Below are 19720 nucleotides of genomic sequence, written 5' to 3'. Positions count from 1 at the left end.
TCATCATTAGAATAAGAAATTAGTTGCTCATCATTGAGTTATCCCTTAATTAGAATAAAAAATTAGTTGTTATCGTTGAGAATAACTTAGACAATTTCGTTGATGAAAGTCGCAAGAAAGTCCGATGACAAGAAAGAAAAGAAAAGGCGAAGAGAAAAGCTCGTCATTTTTTTGTTGGAGACCAATCAATCCATCTCCACAAACAAAGACGGATTCTTAAAGCCAACAACAAAAGCCCCTTTTTCCCACATCTCTTACTTTCCTAACCTACTAGCGCTTCCTAATTTACCTAAATAAAGGAGATTTCCTCCGATGCCAACAGATAATCTAGAGTTTGTTTCTTATTACAAATTGAAAACAAGGAAAATCAGAAGTCATCTTAGGTAAGGAAACAAGCTTCTAAGGTAGGGTTGGATTTAGGTGCGACCACGGCAAATTGATTCAGAGTCTTTTGAAAAATTATCTCTTTTAATCACTTTTTGCTTCACTTTTCTATAATTAATATACGTAATTAAATATGAGTAAAATCTATTAATTAATACAATATTTGACCAAAATTATAAGATAATATTCGCAAATTTGTTAACTAATATGCACCCAATCCTATCAGTGGGATAAGATTAAAATGTTCCCGTTACATTTGATTTTATCTATCGCAAATGACTTCAGCTGCTTGCACAATTGGGAATTGGCTTATTGACGGTGAAAAATGAAGGGTCACCTGTTTAGAAAAAAAAAAGATATATATATATATGCATAATTATATATGTGCATAATTATATATATGTGAAAAATGAAGGGCCACCTGTTTAGAAAAAAAAAAGATATATATATATATATATATATGTGCATAATTATATATATAATGATAATTATTAATTATACTACTAGTTATACATGTCTATTAATAAAAATTATTAATTATTTATACTAAATTTATTAATATATTTATATTAAATTCCTAACTACACTTAATATAATAACACTTTTTTCTAAAAAAATACAATAATAATTTAGTGATTGTATTTGTATCAAAAGTAAAAACTTGATTATTTTAATTATATTTGTTTTATAATATTATATTATATTCAAATAACTTTTGTTTAATTATTTTTATAAATTTTAATTGTGAAATTACAATGAATAATAATTTGGTGATATATTTTAATACTTGATTATTTGTTCAAATTTAATTATAATAAAATTATATAATAAAATTTTTTTAATCCCACAAGAAAAACGGGACGGAGCGGGGCAAGCGGGAGGCGGGGACGGGCTGGGGCTGGGGATGGGGGGATCCCCGCCCCACCGCTACAACTAGTTGCTGTTCTTGGGAATCATCAATTGCATTGACTGTAATGACTTTCTGTCGTCTAGGTGCAAATATTTTTTACAGACATCTTAATTTTAGTCCTCTCCAAAAGTAATTCGGCGACCTTCCGTTTCTGGCTGTCTTGTTGGAGACGATCAAATAGTACCAGAGTTGGTTTAAACTCTGGAACATGTGCAGAGGGTAATTAATTACACGCCTTTTCTTTTCCCCCTTTTTGTTTCGAGGGATTTGATGATTATTCTTGCTTCAGCTTGCGGCTAAACTGGGATTAAAGCTGTAAACTCATGTTTAGGAGAAACAGTTACAAAATCTTGTGTTTGTTTTTTTGGAGTTGCAGGCAATTTTGTGCTTATTGGAGCCTTGATTAGCCCTGTTGAACCATCATTTGGGGCCTCGACAAATTCTGGCAGGACTAAAAATAACCTGGTGAAGCTAAAAACAATAATGATAAGGGCAAATTATCCAATTGGCCCTTTAACTCTTTGTCTAGGTAAAATTAAGCCCCTCATCTATTTTTTGCTGACTTTAAGCCCTCGAACTTGTAAAATGGGAAATCCGTGGCCCTTTTAGCCAGTTTCTCCGATTTTGCAACCGGATGACCAATTCACACGAACGCCATGTGCTTCTTTCAAGGGCATTTTTGTCCTCATATTCTAAGCAAAAAGGGCACACATAATCCACCGAAGGAAGCTGGAAAAGTGCTCATTTTTAGTCAAAAGAGAGAGAAAATAAAAGGGGAAATTGCTGATCACCTACCCCCTTGCCCCATGCCGTAGAATATCAAACAAAAGAAAACGCAAAAAGATGGGAATTTTTAGATAAAAAATAATTTTCGAAAAAAAGGTGTTTCCTTTCTCACTTTTATTCCTCCTACTCTCCCCACCCCGCTGAAACAGAATGGCTGAGACGACGTTGCTTCAACTACTCAAACTCCACCAGGACGATGACGGCCTAGACGACGTCATTGAAGAAGTAGATTTTTCTCATCATCAAACCCATCCCCACCGCCATCATCTCGATCCCTACTGGTCTTCCGATTTCGATGCTATTGGTTGATCCCCCCAGCGACATCGTGTCGGAGCCCGAATCGGTTGTCACCAGCGCTGATCTTTTCGACCGCGAGAATCAGGTGAATTTCGTTATGGACCTCCTACACCAACGAGTTGAGCAGTCCCAATTGTCCTCCACAACCTGTGTGGTGATTGACTCGGAGATTTCCGATGCTGACCCGAATTTCGGGATTCATGAAGGAAACGACGGAATGGACCCATTTGGATCTTGATCTGAATCTAGGGTTTCTCGAAGAGCCCACTTCGGCAAATGTGGAAAATTCAGGGTTCGTAGCTGAAAATTTTGAGGGTGGGGACCATTTTGTAACCGGGTTGCGAGTCGTGGATATCGGGTCGAAATCGGATTCTGATATAAACCATGATGTTGAGATTGATTTTAGTGCTGACGATGATGATATAAGTGAGGGTGATGATGATCCAAGCCTTAGGCTCTGTTGGGATTCTTTTCAGATTGAGGATCATAGAGAAGTTAATGAGGATTTTGAGTGGGAGGAAGTGGATGAAGGAGTTGATGAGAGAAAGGTTCTGAGCATGTTTCTGGATGATGATGACATGCCGGTGATGGCCCGGGAGGAGAGTGCAGATGTATCTAGGAATTTGGACTGGGAGGTTTTGTTAGATGTGCAGAATTTGGAAGCAATCCCCGAGAATGTGACAGAGACGGCCATGGGATTGCGTGGGGGTTGCGCAGGGAAGAGTAAGGGAGGTGAGGGAAATCAAATAGAAAGGTGGACTATGTGTGCCCTTTTTGCTTAGAATATGAGGACAAAAATGTCCTCGAAAGAAGCACATGGCGTTCGTGTGAATTGGTCATCCGGTTGCAAAACCGGAGAAACTGGCTAAAAGGGCCATGGATTTCCCATTTTACAAGTTCGAGGGCTTAAAGTCAGCAAAAAATAGATGAGGGGCTTAATTTTACCTAGACAAAGAGTTAAAGGGCCAATTGGATAATTTGCCCTAATGAAAATGGTCACGGTTTTCCTTTCTTCCGTAACATCCTAGTATGAATAGGCGTGTACTATTGTCAACAATTTGGGCAACAAAGGACAGGCCAGTGACAAGGAAAGTATGAGGTCATTGAGAAAAAGGTGAGATCAATAATTCTACGACAGCCTCTAAAGTCAAGATATTTGGCCTTGTAGCATATCAATTTGTGGGTCCATTTTTGAAATTCTCCACCACCAGCAACAACTAGGTTAAACTTTAAAGATGATCAGGTGATATCTGAATTTTAATACAATTATTCAGTAGTATTTTACTTTATAGGTAATATACAGTAGTATATTTTTATATAATTTTATTATGCTTATGAATGTTTATTTATGCATTTGTAAACATATATGAATTTAACCTGTCCCAATTTTTCGTTTGGCAAGTGAGTTTTTTGAGTGTTTATCTAAAATTTTACTGTAGTTTACTGTAGAAGTTTTAAAAAAAAGTTTTGAAGTGTGTAAATTTTTGAATATTTTGAAATGCATAGTTTAAAAACTTTGAGAAATTTTTTGAAGTTACTGTAGTTAAAGTTTTTAAAAACTTGTAGCAGACAAACTTGACAAAAAAACTTACCTGCCAAACAAGGCCCAGCTTAATGTTGGTCTCTACTTGTATGTCTAATTGTCCATCCAGCCCTGTATTCCTTTGTCTATCAACGGGCTTTCATCCATTTCTTTTCAACTCGCCAGTGAAAACATTTCTTTATCACTTCTCCATTTTTTAGGCCATTTTGTTGTTAGTTTATTATTATTATTACGGTTTATCTAACTGGTGGCACTCGTTAAAATGTATTTCAGGTGATATATTTTTAAAAATAAAAAATAATTAAAATAAATAAATAAATACAACGGAAGGTAAGCAAGATTAAATAGAAAAAGTACATAAATACAAGAGAGAATAATAATTGTTAGTATATATGTATATATATATATATATATATATATATGAGGTAGGTTAGGTGAATACTAAATATATTAATGAGCTCATTGCAAAAATCTTTATTATTATCATACTACTGTAAGTAGGTATGTAATCAAGCTGAGTCGAACTCGAGTATTGCTATACTCGAGCTCGACTCGACCTATAAATAACTTGGCTCGAACTCGATAGAGTCGAAAAATCTTAAACTCGAGCTTGATTTGAGAAAATTTTTAAAAGCTCGAGACTCGACTCAATAAGGCTCGACCTTTAGTCAAGCTTTATCGAGTCAGTAATCAAGCTTTTTGACTCGATACCTTACTTGTAAATTCAGTATAAATTTTGCCCATAACGGTCATTTTATAATTATAATACATATATATTATTTAAATTCTGACTCGAACTCGACTCGAATGTGTACTCGAGTAGCTCAAAACTCGGCTCGAATTCGGTTTGACCGACCAAGCCATTAACCATGCTACTCGTGAGTAGCTCAGCTCGCTTACATCCTAACTGTAAGGTCGCAGACCATCTAAAAGTTTCATCCGACCGATTAAACTTCTAAAAATGCTGATACAAATTTCATGTGACGTGCTTTCCTATTTTGCAAGCAGATTTACATCTTTTCCCATAAAAACCCCTCTCACCAGTTGATTAACTCTTCCTTCAACCTAAATATGAAACGAGATTATTTGTCCCCAAGGTTTTCACAAGGTTCAGAGAAATTTACGTATTTTACCAGAGTTTCTTCATCGATTATATTTGGGAAGAAGTTAGTGATTATATTCGGAGAGAAGCCTTAGGAAACTCCAGAAACTTTGGAAGCAAATAATCCCACTTTGATGGAAGAGATAAATGATTTGTGTGAGAGGTTTTAGACAAAATGGCCCGGTTAAACCATTTTTAGAAATTCAGTGAGTTGGACAACACAGAGAAAAATATAGTGGCCTAGTTGGAACATTTTTAAAGTTCAGCACAGATTTTCTTCTTCCATTAGCCATAAATACACAGCTTTCTTTTGGAAATGCATATAGGTCTAAACTAGCATCTGTTACTTCTTCATTCTCAAATTTGATGCTACTTTCTCAGTTGGTTGCTTCCTAATTTTGAGGACTTGTCTTTTGCTTCAAAGTGAAAGCATCCTCTTCCGGCTGGTTCTTCTTCTATCTTTAGCCGGTGCTTTTGGCAACCTAATATTACATACGTGAGTTTATTCATAAAAATGGAGATATCTGTTGGTAGGAGGTAATAAGAAGTTATCGTATTCAATTTTAAGGAAAGAAGAAGATAATAAGGGAGAAATGGAATATTTGAAACTTAGATGAAAAAGGCAAGAACAAAATAACGAATAGGAGTTGCAATCCTCTGGTACGTGCAAGGTGCAAAACAGAGAATTTTCGCAACTGCAAAAAAGAGTTCGGTTTTGGCTACTTCCATGACGTCGTGGACGGGTCTAAATAAATGGCTTTCCATTTTGCATATTTTTTTTGGGGCCCAATTAAAACACTCCAATTTTGCACAAAAAAAAAAATAATAATACTACAGTAAAATCTCTATAAATTAATAATTGTAGAATCATACAAATTCTATTAAGTTAAGAAGGTATTAATTAATCGATAAATTAATAATTTATTAATTTATCGAATATACTTACAATTTAAAAAAATGCTCATTTAATCAACTAAAATTTCATTTTATTTTTTATATAAAAAATGTGAATTATTTTATTAATAAAACGAGGCTAAAAGTTTAAAGAATATAAACTAATCCATATGCACTTGATTTGCAATAACTCTTCATAAGTTCCTATTACAAGATGAGAATTCAAGTCCAAAATTTTTAGATGCGATAAGAAAAATTAGAGAGGCAGATTTAAATTTTAAGAGAAAAAGAATAGACTCATATATTTTTGGTATGTAATTTTAGTGAATAATTAATTTGTGACATGAATTGGATCAAAGGATTACATAAGATTTTCAAAAAAATTATTATCTTATTATTTTATCAAAATTATTTTTACCTTGTTAGCTCAAGTCAGGATAAAAAAAAAATTATTATTCAATAGATGCTATTGATTTATCGAGTATTAATTTATAGAAATTTTACTACATCTTGATGACCTATGGAATTAAAAAAGAAGAAGAAGAAAGAACATGAACAACTTTTTTAAAATTGTATCTTCTTTTTTTTTTCTTTTTTTTTAAAGAACAACTTGTAATGCTTGAAAGTTACAAGTGAAATTTTACAACATTGGACAGGATCAAAATACACAATGCACTGTCTGAGATCTAGTCAGATAAACGAAAATGAAAATCAACGGAAACATAAATTAATCAAACAGGTCTTCACGACTTCTGCAAAGAGTTTTACAAAGTACAAATTCTCTCAATTATAATCATTAATTTAAGTATTTCTTCCTTTTTAAATAACCCTATAGGAACACATTCAACTCAAAAATCAACAGCAGCAGGAAAATTATAAAAATTGAAATTGCTTGAGGTCAGTATATAATATATATATTATAGTATTTTATTTTGCTCAGGAGGTTTCGTCTCACGCGAGTGGCTTGCACGTCGACGTTTTGGGATCCCACATGGCTGGCAGCAGATATTCACGGCCATTCGCCCCGCGAGCATTGTAGCTCGCCCCGGTGGTCTTATCAACCAAAACCGTACCCGGAAATCCCGGATAGGCGCCCGATCCAAATATTCCAGTACAAGCAGAAACGGCCTCTAACGGCGCGGTGGGAGGGCCCTGAAAGTAACCCCCATCAAACGGATTCGTAACAGCCCCAGCCAAAACCGTTGCCAGATTAATCACCAATCCGTCAATCCCAACGTCTCCGTTAGGTGCCACTAACGGCGGCGTTTGCGGCCCGACGATTGGCCGGTGGAAAGGCCAAGCACACTCGCCGGGGCACTGACTGACGGCGTTACCCACCCAGGCATAGGCATACTTTTGCGCCTTCCTCCCCCGGGTCCACCCGTGGGTCCCACACGAGTTCATGCAGAAGTCTTCAACTGCCACGTCGGACGCCGTCAGGACCAGGTTAACGGTATTGACGTGACTAAATTTGGAGGTCAAGGCTTGAATTTGCGAATCGTTCAGCGCCTTTCCAAGAGGGTAATTCAATGAAACCTGTTTCCCGACGGCGATGGTGGATGGACTTCCAAGGTATTTCTGGGTGGTACTCCACCATGAAGCCACCGTCTGTGGCGGGGGGCCGCGGCGGCCTGTGGGGCTGAGGGATTTTAGAAAATCGACAACTATAGCACGTTGGCTAGGGGTGAACTTGCCGTACCACAAGAGATTCACTGTTGTATTGCCTTTCAAGAGCTCACCTTTGTGGTACTTGAGCACAATTGGTTCTGGCTTAACCAAAGCCAGTTTTCTTGGAATCGCCGAGAAGGAACCTGGCAATATTGCTAAGAGCACAAACAAAGAAAAAGTAATGGTAACGAAACGAACGTTAGCAACCATTTTTGGTTGTCTGAAATTTGAACACCGAAAGTTCTCAAGAAAGGTTGGTTTTTTGTTTTTTTATTTCCTTTCTACTGTACAATGTTTGATAGAACTTAAGGAATTTGCAGGCTGCAAATCGTAGGATGTTGGTTTGGTTGGAAAATGTACATGCACGTATATATAGGCCATTTTTTTGGGGGTGTTGTGAACTTGTTAAAAGTTAGTGATTGCCATGTCCCATAGAGTTGGAAAGGAATACGCGTTAGGAGTTAAGGTTTTGGAGTTGACTTCATAAGGCCATTAAAAGCGTTGTTGGTGGTTTTGGAATGGTTAGGAAGGTTATGTAATGGGATTACATAATTGTATAGCTAGAGGGAGGTCTTTTTCAGGGAACGTATCGAATAAGTTGTTTTACTTGCTTTTATTTTTTCTGCCAATTGGGGAGCTATTCTAATGATTCCTAATCTTGATAAGATTGTGGTTAGCATCATAGTAATCATTGTTGTTAGATTTAATACATTTCTTTCGTTTTCGCAATGTGAACCTTGATGCTTTATTGGTTGCATGCAGTCGCAATTTGCTAGAGAGGGAAGCAGCTAAGAGACAGCAGGGGCTGCGAAAGCTCTTGCAGCGGATAAGAATTGATGCGATTATGATATCCACCCAAATTACTCTGATTGTTTTAGGTTATTTAAAAAGCATTTGAAATATATTTTAAACACCTTGTTATAATAATTTGTGATTCATAAAATTCAAATACCTCTTAAATAATCTAAACAATAAGAAGAGTTCGAGAGAATTTCAAATCTTTTGTCAAATCGTTCAATCCAAACGCAACCTGTGATATAGTTCATTAACTTCCACGAAACACTGGATTAGTTTAAGAATGCTGTGTGGTCCTGCTCTCTAATTAATGTCGCATTACATCTTAACTTTATGTTTCTGATGTGAAGGAATTTATTGGACTTTTAACAAGTCAGTTATGCTTACATTTCTTTCTTCGTTTATCAGCAATCAAAGGAAGAAAGCCAAGCGTAAGAAGTTTAAGGTTATTACTAATAGTTAACAATCAAATAATCAAGAAAATAAGCAGTAATCCTTTTGGTGACATAAAATGAAAATTCACCATGACGAGCAAAAGCATATTTTATATCAAAGCTCAATTCTTCTCTTTTCTGGTAATTAAGGTTTCATTAGGGTTCGGTTGGATCAGCGTTTCTGGAAATCTGGAAGTCCACAATTGGAGAACAGTTTGCAGTTTGTACTACATTTTACTATCAAGTTTGCTTGAACATTTTGGTGCGTCAATCACGAGCTTGATTTACTCAACACTATTTCCGAGAATTTTTTCACTTCTGACCTTTCTAAGGGGGACCCTTTTTATGGTTATTCCAGTCTGAAACTGACATTTCTTGATAGAACTTCTCAATATCATTCAACTAAAATATCAGACTCCTTAAGGACGCTACTGGACGGGATCTACAAAACAATACAGCTATCTCTTGGGTGTACCATTGATTTTTTTTTTTTTTTTTTATTCTTCTGGAATTCCAAAATCAAAATGTGCATTATTTTAAATATCTTTTTTGGCAAGTAAAAATTGGTAAACTGTCCTTAGTGCCTGAGAAGTCATCACATCTTCTTCATACCATATCAGATTATGAGGTTTCTCAATTTTTCTGACGTTCTTGATGCCATAATGGGAATGGAACCCCCTTCTCTTTTCCGCGCGCCATTCTTGTATGCGTGTAGCCAAACCCAGCCTTTCTACACTAACAGCACTAGAAGAAAAGAAAGAAGAAATTCAAATAGAAAGGCATTGAAAAACATGCAAATTCACACAGCAAAAGTATATAGTATTTGTTTTCAGATCCGTTTGTCCTGGCTTCAATTGGCAATCAATCACAATAACCCCACATTTCCAAGATTGGACTAAAAGCTTTTAGTTGGCAAAATTTAAGTTGAACAGATGCAAGAAAAGCCGTAGTTGAGATCCACATGGTTGTATTGATGAACCACGATTATGATATTGTTGAGTGAGCCAATTCACTCACGTATATCAATCCAGTGTTAAATGCCTTTCCGTTGGTTTATTGTGTTAATGCAATATATTGTCTTGCCAACAAATTAAGCCCCATATTAGATTTGTCCTTTTGGCAAACACCAAGTCAATGAACGTTGGTTGTTACTTCCATTGAAATTAAGATAAAATTAGTGAAAGTGGAGCAACATGTTGGCAAGCATACAACACATTGCTACTTTGACGGTTTACTTGCTTATTTATTTCGCATTTGCCTTTTGTTGATGCAGTTGAAGATTTAATCTAATAACATGAAAACGATAATTGGTTTTGAAGGTAGGTACAAGCTAAATTAAAATCTTTATAGTAGGCATTTCCAAAAAAAGAAAAGATAAGAAAGTTGTTTAGTATATTTATTACAGTATAAATTGTTACATTATACTGGTTTAAAGTATATCTCACGATCTTGTGGCACCAAACTTAGAGATTCCAAGTTCAAGTCTTAGTGTTTCACTAGAGGTGAGTTTCTTCTTCTCATCATTATGAGTTTCTTGTAATTTCATCAAAAAAAGTATGTCTTAGGGCATTTCATTAGTATCTGATTATTGTTCAGCCCCAGTCGGAATTCAAACTCACATTTAATGATTGATTTTCTTTGATTCGGAGGAAATGCTTGATTTTCTCGTCCGGTTACATCCGCTTGCAAACATAAGAAGCCGTCTGAAGAAGCACGGAACTTCCCCGGACCGAGCTGACCTGATGAGCTCGGCTTGATGGCGGAAAGAGCGCGTCCTAAGCCTGAAAGAAAGACAAGAAGGTGAACTGGCAGGGGCCCTGAGGTTGTCCTCGAGGGCACTCCGACGGTCAAGTTAGTTTTCCGGTGAGTAAGGTTCACGGGAAGTAAACAGTCGAGAGTGGTTGTCCAGTAAACTAGTGAGCGTCCCGTGCACAGCCGTTGTGTGTTACTGTTTATACCTGCTGAGGAGTCCGACCTCCGTACGTTTCGGGACTTACCCTGGATAGCTCCCCATCCCGCGCTGAGGGGGATTCTCCCCGCCCTCTGCGGGGTAGCTCTTGGGAGCCCCCGCGCAGCCCTAGCCGTCGTGCGACCTGGGCTGGTCCCCCATGGGCCCGGAGTCCAAGCCCAACTCAGATCGCCCTGGGCTGCCACGTGTCCAGGTCAAAGACGGGGCCTCTGCACTAGCCCCCTAGATTAGGTCAGGCTCCCAGGCAGACTTGATCTACTCCCTTGCCACGTGGAAGCCCATCATCACACTGCTCTGCCGCGGTCACCTCCGGTGCAGTGCTGACATTGGGAAGTGGCGTCCGCGTCCTTTCAGTTGTCGCGTCCTCTCGGTCTCCGTACCGCTATTAAATGTGTTCACATGGGACGGTTCAAATTCAAGCAACCGTTTTCCCCCCATTTGGCCCCCTATAAATAGGCATTCCCAGACTTTCTCTAACTCTATTTGCTATTTTTCGCTCCCCTCGTGCATTTTCCAATTTCAGGCAACAAGACTCCCGGCTTTCGGCTTCCAGCGCCCAGATTCCGGCGACTTCTCCATCCCTTTCTTCACTCCGATCACCAGTAAGTCCTTTCCCCTCTTCCTTCACATCTCCTTTCTTCCTTTCGCCACCCCCTGCATTTTATATCGGGTCACTCCGACGTCACTTCCACCGCATCCCAGACTCCGGTCCGTCGTATAGCCACCAGAATCTTCATTTCCTCCTCGTCCTCGTCTTCATCTTCATCTTCATCTTCACCATCTCCCCCTCCTTCTCCTTCTTCATTCTCTGCTTCCAACCCCAACTTTCCCATTCCTGACTTGCTTGAACCCATTGACATCATGAGCTCTCCGTCTGCCCATTCTCCTTCTGCCCGACTCCTGGAGGAGGCGGCCGAGCTCGATGCCTTCATCGAGCACCAAGCCACTTCTGTCCCCTCCCCCAAGTCCCCACATAACTCCCCTGGCGGAGCCCAGGAGGGAGCGGGGGAGGACAGGGACTCCTCCGAGGGGACCCCTGCTGCCGAGCAGGGGGATGATCCTGAGTTCAACTACGGTCACCCCGACCGGGAGGAGACCACCATCTCGCCCGGGGCAGTGGCCGAGCTAGCCGCGTCATTCTCTATTCCTCCGGCATTCGAGCCGCGAGCTGCCGGGCCCACCGACCGGGCTTGCCGATCTCCCCCAGGCTTTGTAGCCGTCTACAAAGAGCAACTGGTCGCGGGGCTCCGACTCCCCATTCCTCCGGCCGTGGCCGAGATCCTGAGCTACTGGGGGCTCAGGATTACCCAAGTCCACCCTAACTCGATCAGGATCATCATCGGATTCCTGATCTACTGCCAGATCTGCTCCATCCCCTATTCTCTCTCTCTCTTCCGTACTACCTTCGCCCTCAAGGCTTCTCTCCCTGGGTGGTACTACTTCTGCCGCCGCTCCGCCAACAACCGCGGCGGGAAGAGCGCCCAGGATCTTCTCTACGGGGTCCCCTCTTCCGTGAAGAACTGGAAGGGGGACTTCTTTTTCGTTAAAACCACCCACTTTCCCCCCAACGCGTGGAAGGTTGGGGGGTCGGGGACGACCCCTATCCAGAGGACCTGGACCCTGAGGCCTTCGGCCAGCTGCTGGGCTCTGCGACGAAGCTGTACGCAGCCAAGTTCTCCACTGAGCAGATTTCCGCAGCCGGGCTGTTGGGGAAGCTGTCCGGGTCCCCCGGTGGGGTGCAGTTCTCCCCCGCCGACCGAGATACCTGTAATACTGCTCCTGTTCCCTTGTTATCTGCTGCCTTTTCCCCTATGTTTCTCTGACTTGTAGCACTAATCCGGTGGTGTTCTCTGCAGTGAAGAGGCTCTCCAGGCTGCTGGGCGCGTCAACCGAGGAGGTCGCCTCCACCACACAGCCGGAGGCGGCGAAGAAGGCCCCTGAGGCCTCGGCGACTCCTGGGGGCAGCTCGGCCCCCCAGAAGGAGGCCTCTCAAGCTCAGTCCCCCTCCAAGCAGGCCCCCAGCAAAAAGAAGTCCACGGGGCAGAAGAGCCTTCCCAGCCTGGGAAGAAACCTGCGCAGGGCCCAGCACAGTGCCCTCTCCAGCTGACGTCTGGGGGCCCTGTCCACCTGGCGGTAGGCTCCGCGGAGGAGCACGCCCAGGAGAGCGCCCCCCGAGCTTGTGGCACTTCCGCCACGTGGCCCCCACGAAACCGGGGCAGGCCCCCACAATGCACGATCCTCGGCGCTTCTGCCCGTCCTGGGAGCTCTCCATCAATGACCGAACCCAGTTCCCCGAGGTGGCTCGCGAGCTGGTCACGGGCTCAGTCCTTCCACGCGACAAGAAGGGGATGGAGCTGGCCAGCCCGTCCGAGCTCCAGGACATGTACTACACCGCCCAGGCCCAAGTAAGCCCTCTCCCTTTTAGGCCCCTTGGGCCCCTGCTCTTTCTCTGAATGGGGTTAGTAGTGTGCTAACTCTTACTTTCATTTCTTCAGGCCAACGCCGCTTCTCCGAGTTGTCTCCCGACTTGGAGAAGATGCGAAAGAAGAATCGGGAGGCAGAGCAGAAGCTGGCCAAGGCCCTTAAGGAGGTAGACTCCCTTAAGGCCAAGCTGGGCCAGGCTGAAAAGGGGCTGGAGGACTCCCAGGTCCAGCTCGCCTCCACCCGGTCCGAGCTGGACTAAGAGAAGAAGGGCGTGGCGAAGCTGAAGGAGGAGCACGCCATTGAGCTCTCCGGCACCGTCAGCCAGGAGGGCAAGAAGGCTGTCCGGGACTTCATCTCCTCCGATCAGTTCGTCGAGGACGTGGCCTGTCTCAACCAGCCCATCTTCCAGATCGGAGCCACGCGGACCCTGGACAAGGTGAAGGGCCTCAACCCACCCGGCTTCAACTTGGCGGATTTCAAGGATTACAATCCTGCGGCCGAGGAGAAGCTGGATTGGCTCTTCGATGGGTACCGCAAGGGGCATGCCCTGAAGGATCTGGTGGGAAGGAGCGATGTGGGGGCCGAGCTGGCGGAACTCCCCCTGGAGGAGGAGGAGACTCCTGGACGGGCTTCCGAGAAGGAGCCTGTGGCCTAAGGCAGCGGCCACTCCAGAAACCCTTTCCGTCCCCTTATAAGGATGTGACCATGCTCCAGTTGAAAATACTCTTGAAGGTCCGTCTGAAACGGAAAGGCCCCCCAGATCCTTTTTAACTGCCTTCTCAACCCGGCGCACCTTCAGCTCCTACCTCTCTACATGCTTAAGGTGTACCTTCAACTCCCACCTCCAAGCAGGTCGCCAGCAAGAAGAAGGCGTAGCTAGGTCCCCCTTTCCTTGTGTAGCTCGGTAGGCTTTGTAATAGATAGGCTGGAAGTTTTCTAATAGATAGGCTTTGAATGCATATACGAAATTCGAAGGAGATTTCTTTGCAATTTCTTCCTGCACCCCCCTGCAACAACCAAAACCAGGTGCCGACCTCCTGGGTCGAGCACCCAACGCATATCCCCGTTAATCTAACGACTAAATCATTAGAAGGAACCAGGTTGTCGAAACCCTGTGCCGACCTCCCGGGTCGAGCACCATGCCGTCCTACCAGGGCAACGTGCCAGCCTCTTGGGGCTGAGCACCAAATCTTTAAGGGTTTTTCCCGCCGACCTCCTGGGTCGAGCGTCGAACCTCCTGGGGTTCGTGCCGACCTCTTGGGTCGAGCGTCGAACCTTGAATCCCATCAGACCAAAAATAGTCCGCTCCATACCGACCTCTCATGGTCGAGCGTCGTGCTCTCAAACTCCCCAGCTTTAACCCTTGCCGACCTCTTGGGGTCGAGCATTCACCTGAAAGTTTTAATCAGTGCCGACCTCTCGGGGTCGAGCGTTGAATTTTCAGAATCCTTTAAAGCTTTTCAGTCGTGCCGACCCCCTGGGGTCGAACGCTCCCGCATCCATTTTCGCGAGTTTGCAGTACCCAGCTTGGCTTGCCTCTAAGACCTTGTACGGCCCTTCCCAATTTGGATCAAGCTTGTTGGAGCCATGTGCCCGACTGACCGAGTTCTTCCTTAGGACAAGGTCCCCTGGCTGGTACTGTATGGTCCTCACTTTGGCGTTATGATAGCGGGCGAGCTGACTTTTGTACTTAGCCATTCGTACCGCCGCTTCCTCACGCTTAGCCTCCAGCGTGTCCAAGTTGTACCTCAGCTCTTCCTCGTTGGTTGTCGCAACGAAATTCTGTGTCCGGGGAGAGAGGAGACCAATCTCCGCGGGTACCACCGCCTCTACTCCGTAAGTCAGAGAGAACGGGGTCTCGTGGGTTACCGTCCTGGGCGTAGTGCGGTAAGCCCAGAGGACACTAGGAAGTTCATCCAGCCAGTTAGACTGGGCTAGCTCCAGTCTAGTCTTTAGCCCCAGCAGGATGGTTCGGTTAACATTTTTCACCTGACCGTTGGCCTGGGGGTGTCCAACCGAGGTGAAGTGCTGGTTAATCCCTAGCTCGGCGCACCAGCTTTTGAAGGGATTTTCAGCAAACTGTCGCCCGTTGTCGGATATCAAGACATGCGGGATTCCAAAGGGGCAGGCTATGTTTTTCCAGAAGAACTTCTGTATTACTTTCCCGGAGATAGTGGCCAGGGGTTCAGCCTCCATCCACCTCGTGAAATAGTCGATGACTACCACGATGTGTTCGTACCTGCCCGGAGCTCGGGGGAAGGGACCCAGGAGGTCTATCCCCCACTGGGCGAAAGGCCAAGGACTGTGGATGGGGACCATCTCCCGGGTGGACTGGTGGCGCAGCGGGACGTGCACCTGGCAAGCTCGACATTTCTGAACCAGTTCTGCGGCATCTCGGAAGACGGAGGACCAATAGTAGCCCAAGAGAAGGCACTTTTTGGCCAATACCCGGGACCCCACATGTGCCGCACATATCCCTTCGTGGATTTCGCGAAGGACGTAATCACCCTCCTCGGGAGTCACGCACTTTAGCCAGGGAGATAAGTATGATCTCCTGTAGAGGGTTCCCCCGGCGTAGGCGTACTTGGCAGCTCTGAGCTGGATCCGGCTGGCCTCGATTTTGTTCTCGCGGAGGGCACCCGAGCTGAGGAAGTTTCCGAGAGGGGTCATCCAGGTGGCCGAGCTGTCTATAGCCAGGACCTGGACCTGGTCTATACTTTTCTGCTTTACAACCTCCACCAGAACTTCCTTGTTCAGGTGCGCAAACGAGGAGGATGCCAGCTTTGACAGGGCGTCTGCACGCTTGTTTTGCGATCTCGGCACCCGCTCGATTTCAAATGTATCAAACAGGGCTGTCGCCTCCTGCACCTTGGCCAGATACTTCTTCATGACCTCCTCCTTGTCCTCGTATTCCCCGCGAACTTGGAGGACAACGAGCTGAGAGTCGCTCCGGACTTTGATCGCAGTAATACCCATCTGGTGGGCTATCCGCAACCCTGTCAAGAGGGCCTCATACTCAGCCTCATTGTTAGACGCGCGGAAGTCAAACCGGAGAGCATAAGTCAGCTCTTCCCCTGTTGGCGAGATGAGCAGCAGACCTGCCCCGCTTCCCTCCTTGCTCGAAGCCCCGTCCACGAATAGTACCCAAGACTCTTCTGGCTCGGCCTCCTCGGGCAGAGAGCTAGGCTCAGTTGTGGACAGGCTGGCTCCTTCAGCGAGGAAGTCCGCCAGGGCCTGAGCCTTGATAGTTGTTCGAGGCTGGTAGCCGATGTCATGCTCGGCCAGCTCGACGGCCCACTTGGTCATCCTGCCCGAGACTTCGGGTTTGGTGAGTATCTGCCGTAGGGGCTGGCCGGTCATGACGACGATGCTGTGGGTTTGGAAATAAGGTCGGAGTTTTCGGGTAGCATGCACCAGGGTGAGGACCAGTTTCTCGGCCGGCGTGTACCGCGTTTCTGGAACTTGCAAAGCGCGGCTAACGTAATATATTGGCCTCTGAGCCCCCCTGTTTTCCCGCACCAAAATCGCGCTAACGGCCTCATTGCAGACGAACAAGTACAGGAACAAGGTTTCTCCCTGTTCCTGGGCGGTCAGGGTGGGTAGCTCGGCCAAATACGCCTTTAGGTCGGTAAAGGCTTTCTCGCATTCCTCGGTCCACTGGAAGTCCTTAGGCGCCTTCAGGACTCGGAAGAAGGGGAGCCCCCTCACCGCGGACCGTGAGAGGAACCTATTCAGGGCGGCCATCCTTCCCGTGAGTCGCTGGACCTCCTTCACATTCCGTGGAGGGGCCATGTCCATGATGGTTTGGAGTTTTTCGGGGTTGGCCCGGATCCCTTCTCGGGAGACCAAGAAACCGAGGAACCGGCCCGACCTAACTCCGAATGTGCACTTCTTCGGGTTCAACCGCATCCGGCTTTCCCAGAGGATGTTCAAGATCTCCCTCAGGTCGGGGACGAGTTGCGGTCCTGCTCGACTCTTGACGATCATGTCGTCCACGTAAACCTCCATGTTCCTGCCGATCTGGTTCTGGAACAATTTATTGACCAAACGCTGGTAAGTAGCTCCAGCGTTCTTCAGCCCGAACGGCATCGTCCGGTAGCAGTAGGTCCCTTCCTCGGTGATGAACGAGGTTTTCTCCCGATTCTGCTCAGCCATCTCTATCTGGTGGTATCTCTTGAAAGCATCCAGGAAACACAAAACGTCAAAACCAACAGTAGCATCTACTAACCTGTCGATCCTTGGTAGGGGGAAGCAGTCCTTCGGGCAGGCTTTATTGAGATCTGTAAAGTCCACGGACATCCTCCAGGACTGGTCCTCCTTCTTTACCAGGACGGGGTTGGCTAGCCAGGTCGGGTAGTAGACTTCCATGATGATTTTGGACTCCAGCAGCTTACCGACCTCATTCCTGATCACCTCATTTCTCTCTGGGGCGAAATTCCTCTTCTTCTGCTTCACCGGGTTAAAGCGGGGGTCTATGTTGAGGTGGTGGACGGCCAGGTCAGTTGGAATCCCGGGTATGTCCTCTACTGTCCAACCGAAAATTTGGGCGTACTCCCTTAGGAGGGCTTTCAAGTCATCCTTCTCTCTGGGCGGTAGCGACGCACCGATGCGGATTATCCGGTCAGGCCTGTCCTCTCTCAATGGGAACTCCTCGATCTCGTTTTGAGTGCCCAGCTGCCGATCCTCCTCCCCTGGGATATACGGCTCCAAACTGGTCGCCTGAGCGATCACCTTCTCGTGTCCCCGGAGCATGGCGAGGTAACAAGCTCGGGCCACCTCCGGATCTCCATGTACCTCGGCCACTCCCCCCGGGGTGGGGAATTTGACGCTGAGGTGGAGCGTTGAGGGAATCGCCCGGAGGGCATTCAAAGCGGGCCGACCTAGAAATATGTTGTAAGGGGATGGTTGTTTGACCACCACGAAATTGACAGGGATGGTCCGGCATCTGGGTGCCTGGCCTACCGTGACCATCAGGGTAATCATCCCCTCCGGATTGATGGGCGGTGCGGTAAAGCCGACCAGAGGTGTCCGAACAGGGGTTAGCTGTCCGTCCTCCAGGCCGAGCTCCTTGAACACCCTGTAGAACATGATGTCCACTGCACTTCCCTGATCGACGTACACTTTCATCACCCGGTAATTATTGGTGACGACGTCTATTACGATAGCCTCATGATTCCCGGCTGCCAGGGGAACCGCATCCCTCGGTCTGAAGGTGATCTCCTCGTCCATGCGCAGACGCTTCAGCGAGTCATCTCCGTCTGGGGGGGGTCGCCTGTTCTTCCGTGCTGTATGGCTGTCTCCTCCCGTGGGACCCCCGGCTATAGTGTTTATAACCCCTGCCAGGTTCTGGGTGCCCTGGTCGGGGGAGTCATCTCGAGCCGCGTAACGCTTCTCAGGTTGGTCGCGGCGGTAGCCTTCACCCCTCTCTCCGCGGTAGGTACGTCCGGTCTCCTGGCCCGGCCGTCCTGATTGCACAAACCGCCCCAAGAAATCGCGCTGGATCAGGTCTTCAATCTTCTTCCGCAGGGCCCAGCATCCCTCCGTATCATGCCCTACATCACGGTGGAAGGCACAGTACTGGTCCTGGTTCCTTTTATTCCGGGGCGTCCCTATCTTGGGCGGCCGTCCTCCGAGACCCTCCGCCTCCATCACAGCCAGGATCTGTGTCCTTGGCCGAGTCAGGGGGGTATACACTTTTTCCGGGAGCGGCGGTTGAGCGGGGGCTTTATTCTTAGAGAGGCGATCGAAGACGTTTTTCCTGGCTTGGCCGTCCTTGGTTTCAGGGGGGTTTCCCCGTCCTCTCCGGTCTCCAAGTTCCCGATCTGACTCTCGTTTCAGGCGGCCGGCCTCCTCCGCGTTGGCGGCGGCGTGAGCCCGGGTCAATAGCTCTCCCAGATTCTTGGGGGGCTGTTCGACAAGCTTGTAGTAGAGCTCCTCTACCCTTAGCCCGTTCATGAAGGCAGCCATGACCACCTTTTCATCCTTGTCCCTGATCTGCAGGCTTTCTGTGTTGAAGCGCGTCATGAAATTCTTCAGGGACTCGTCCGGCTTCTGCTTGATGGCCATCAGGTGAGTCACGTTTTTCGAGTAAGTCTTAGAGGAGAGGAACTGGACGGCGAACTGTCTGGCCAGCTCGGTGAAACTCCGGATAGACCCCGGTGCTAGGCCCTGGAACCAGAGCCGGGCCTTACCCTTCAGAAACATGGGGAAGGTCTTGCAGCGAAGTGCATCCGCGGCGGTTTGTAGGCGCATGTGCGTCAGGAAGACCGAGAGGTGGTCTTCCGGGTCAGTCGAACCATCGTACAGCTCGATGTTCGGGATTTTGAACCTCCGAGGTAACGGGTAGTCCTCCACCTCTCGGGTGAAGGGCGAGGCTGCGTAATTGTCCTCGTACAGTTGTGGTCGCAGGATCTGCTCGAGCTCGTCCCGGACGGGCTGCCATTGGGGAGGGTCCCGCGGCCGACTCTTGATAGACCGGGCGGGGGAGCGCTCCGGCTCGTTCCGCGCAAGCTTC

At 46.2% G+C, this 19720-nt stretch overlaps 2 protein-coding genes across 2 annotated transcripts; one reads left to right on the top strand and one right to left on the bottom strand.

Moving 5' to 3' along the window:
• The first annotated feature begins 2230 nt into the window (after positions 1-2230).
• Positions 2231-3159, top strand: LOC113750283. Its single transcript, XM_027294279.1, has 2 exons — positions 2231-2384; positions 2627-3159. Exons 1-2 carry the CDS (start codon positions 2231-2233, stop codon positions 3157-3159), a joined length of 687 nt encoding a protein of 228 aa, XP_027150080.1.
• Positions 3160-6558: 3399 nt separating this feature from the next.
• On the bottom strand, positions 6559-7991 carry LOC113748688 (protein EXORDIUM-like 2). The gene has a single exon (XM_027292212.1). It carries the CDS (start codon positions 7792-7794, stop codon positions 6868-6870), a length of 927 nt encoding a protein of 308 aa, XP_027148013.1. The 5' UTR covers positions 7795-7991; the 3' UTR covers positions 6559-6867.
• Between the last annotated feature and the right edge of the window lie 11729 nt (positions 7992-19720).

Source organism: Coffea eugenioides, chromosome 10 (genome assembly GCF_003713205.1).
Source record: "Coffea eugenioides isolate CCC68of chromosome 10, Ceug_1.0, whole genome shotgun sequence".
NCBI classification, from domain to species: Eukaryota; Viridiplantae; Streptophyta; class Magnoliopsida; order Gentianales; family Rubiaceae; genus Coffea; species Coffea eugenioides.
This window is presented reverse-complemented; position numbering and strand designations above follow the sequence as displayed.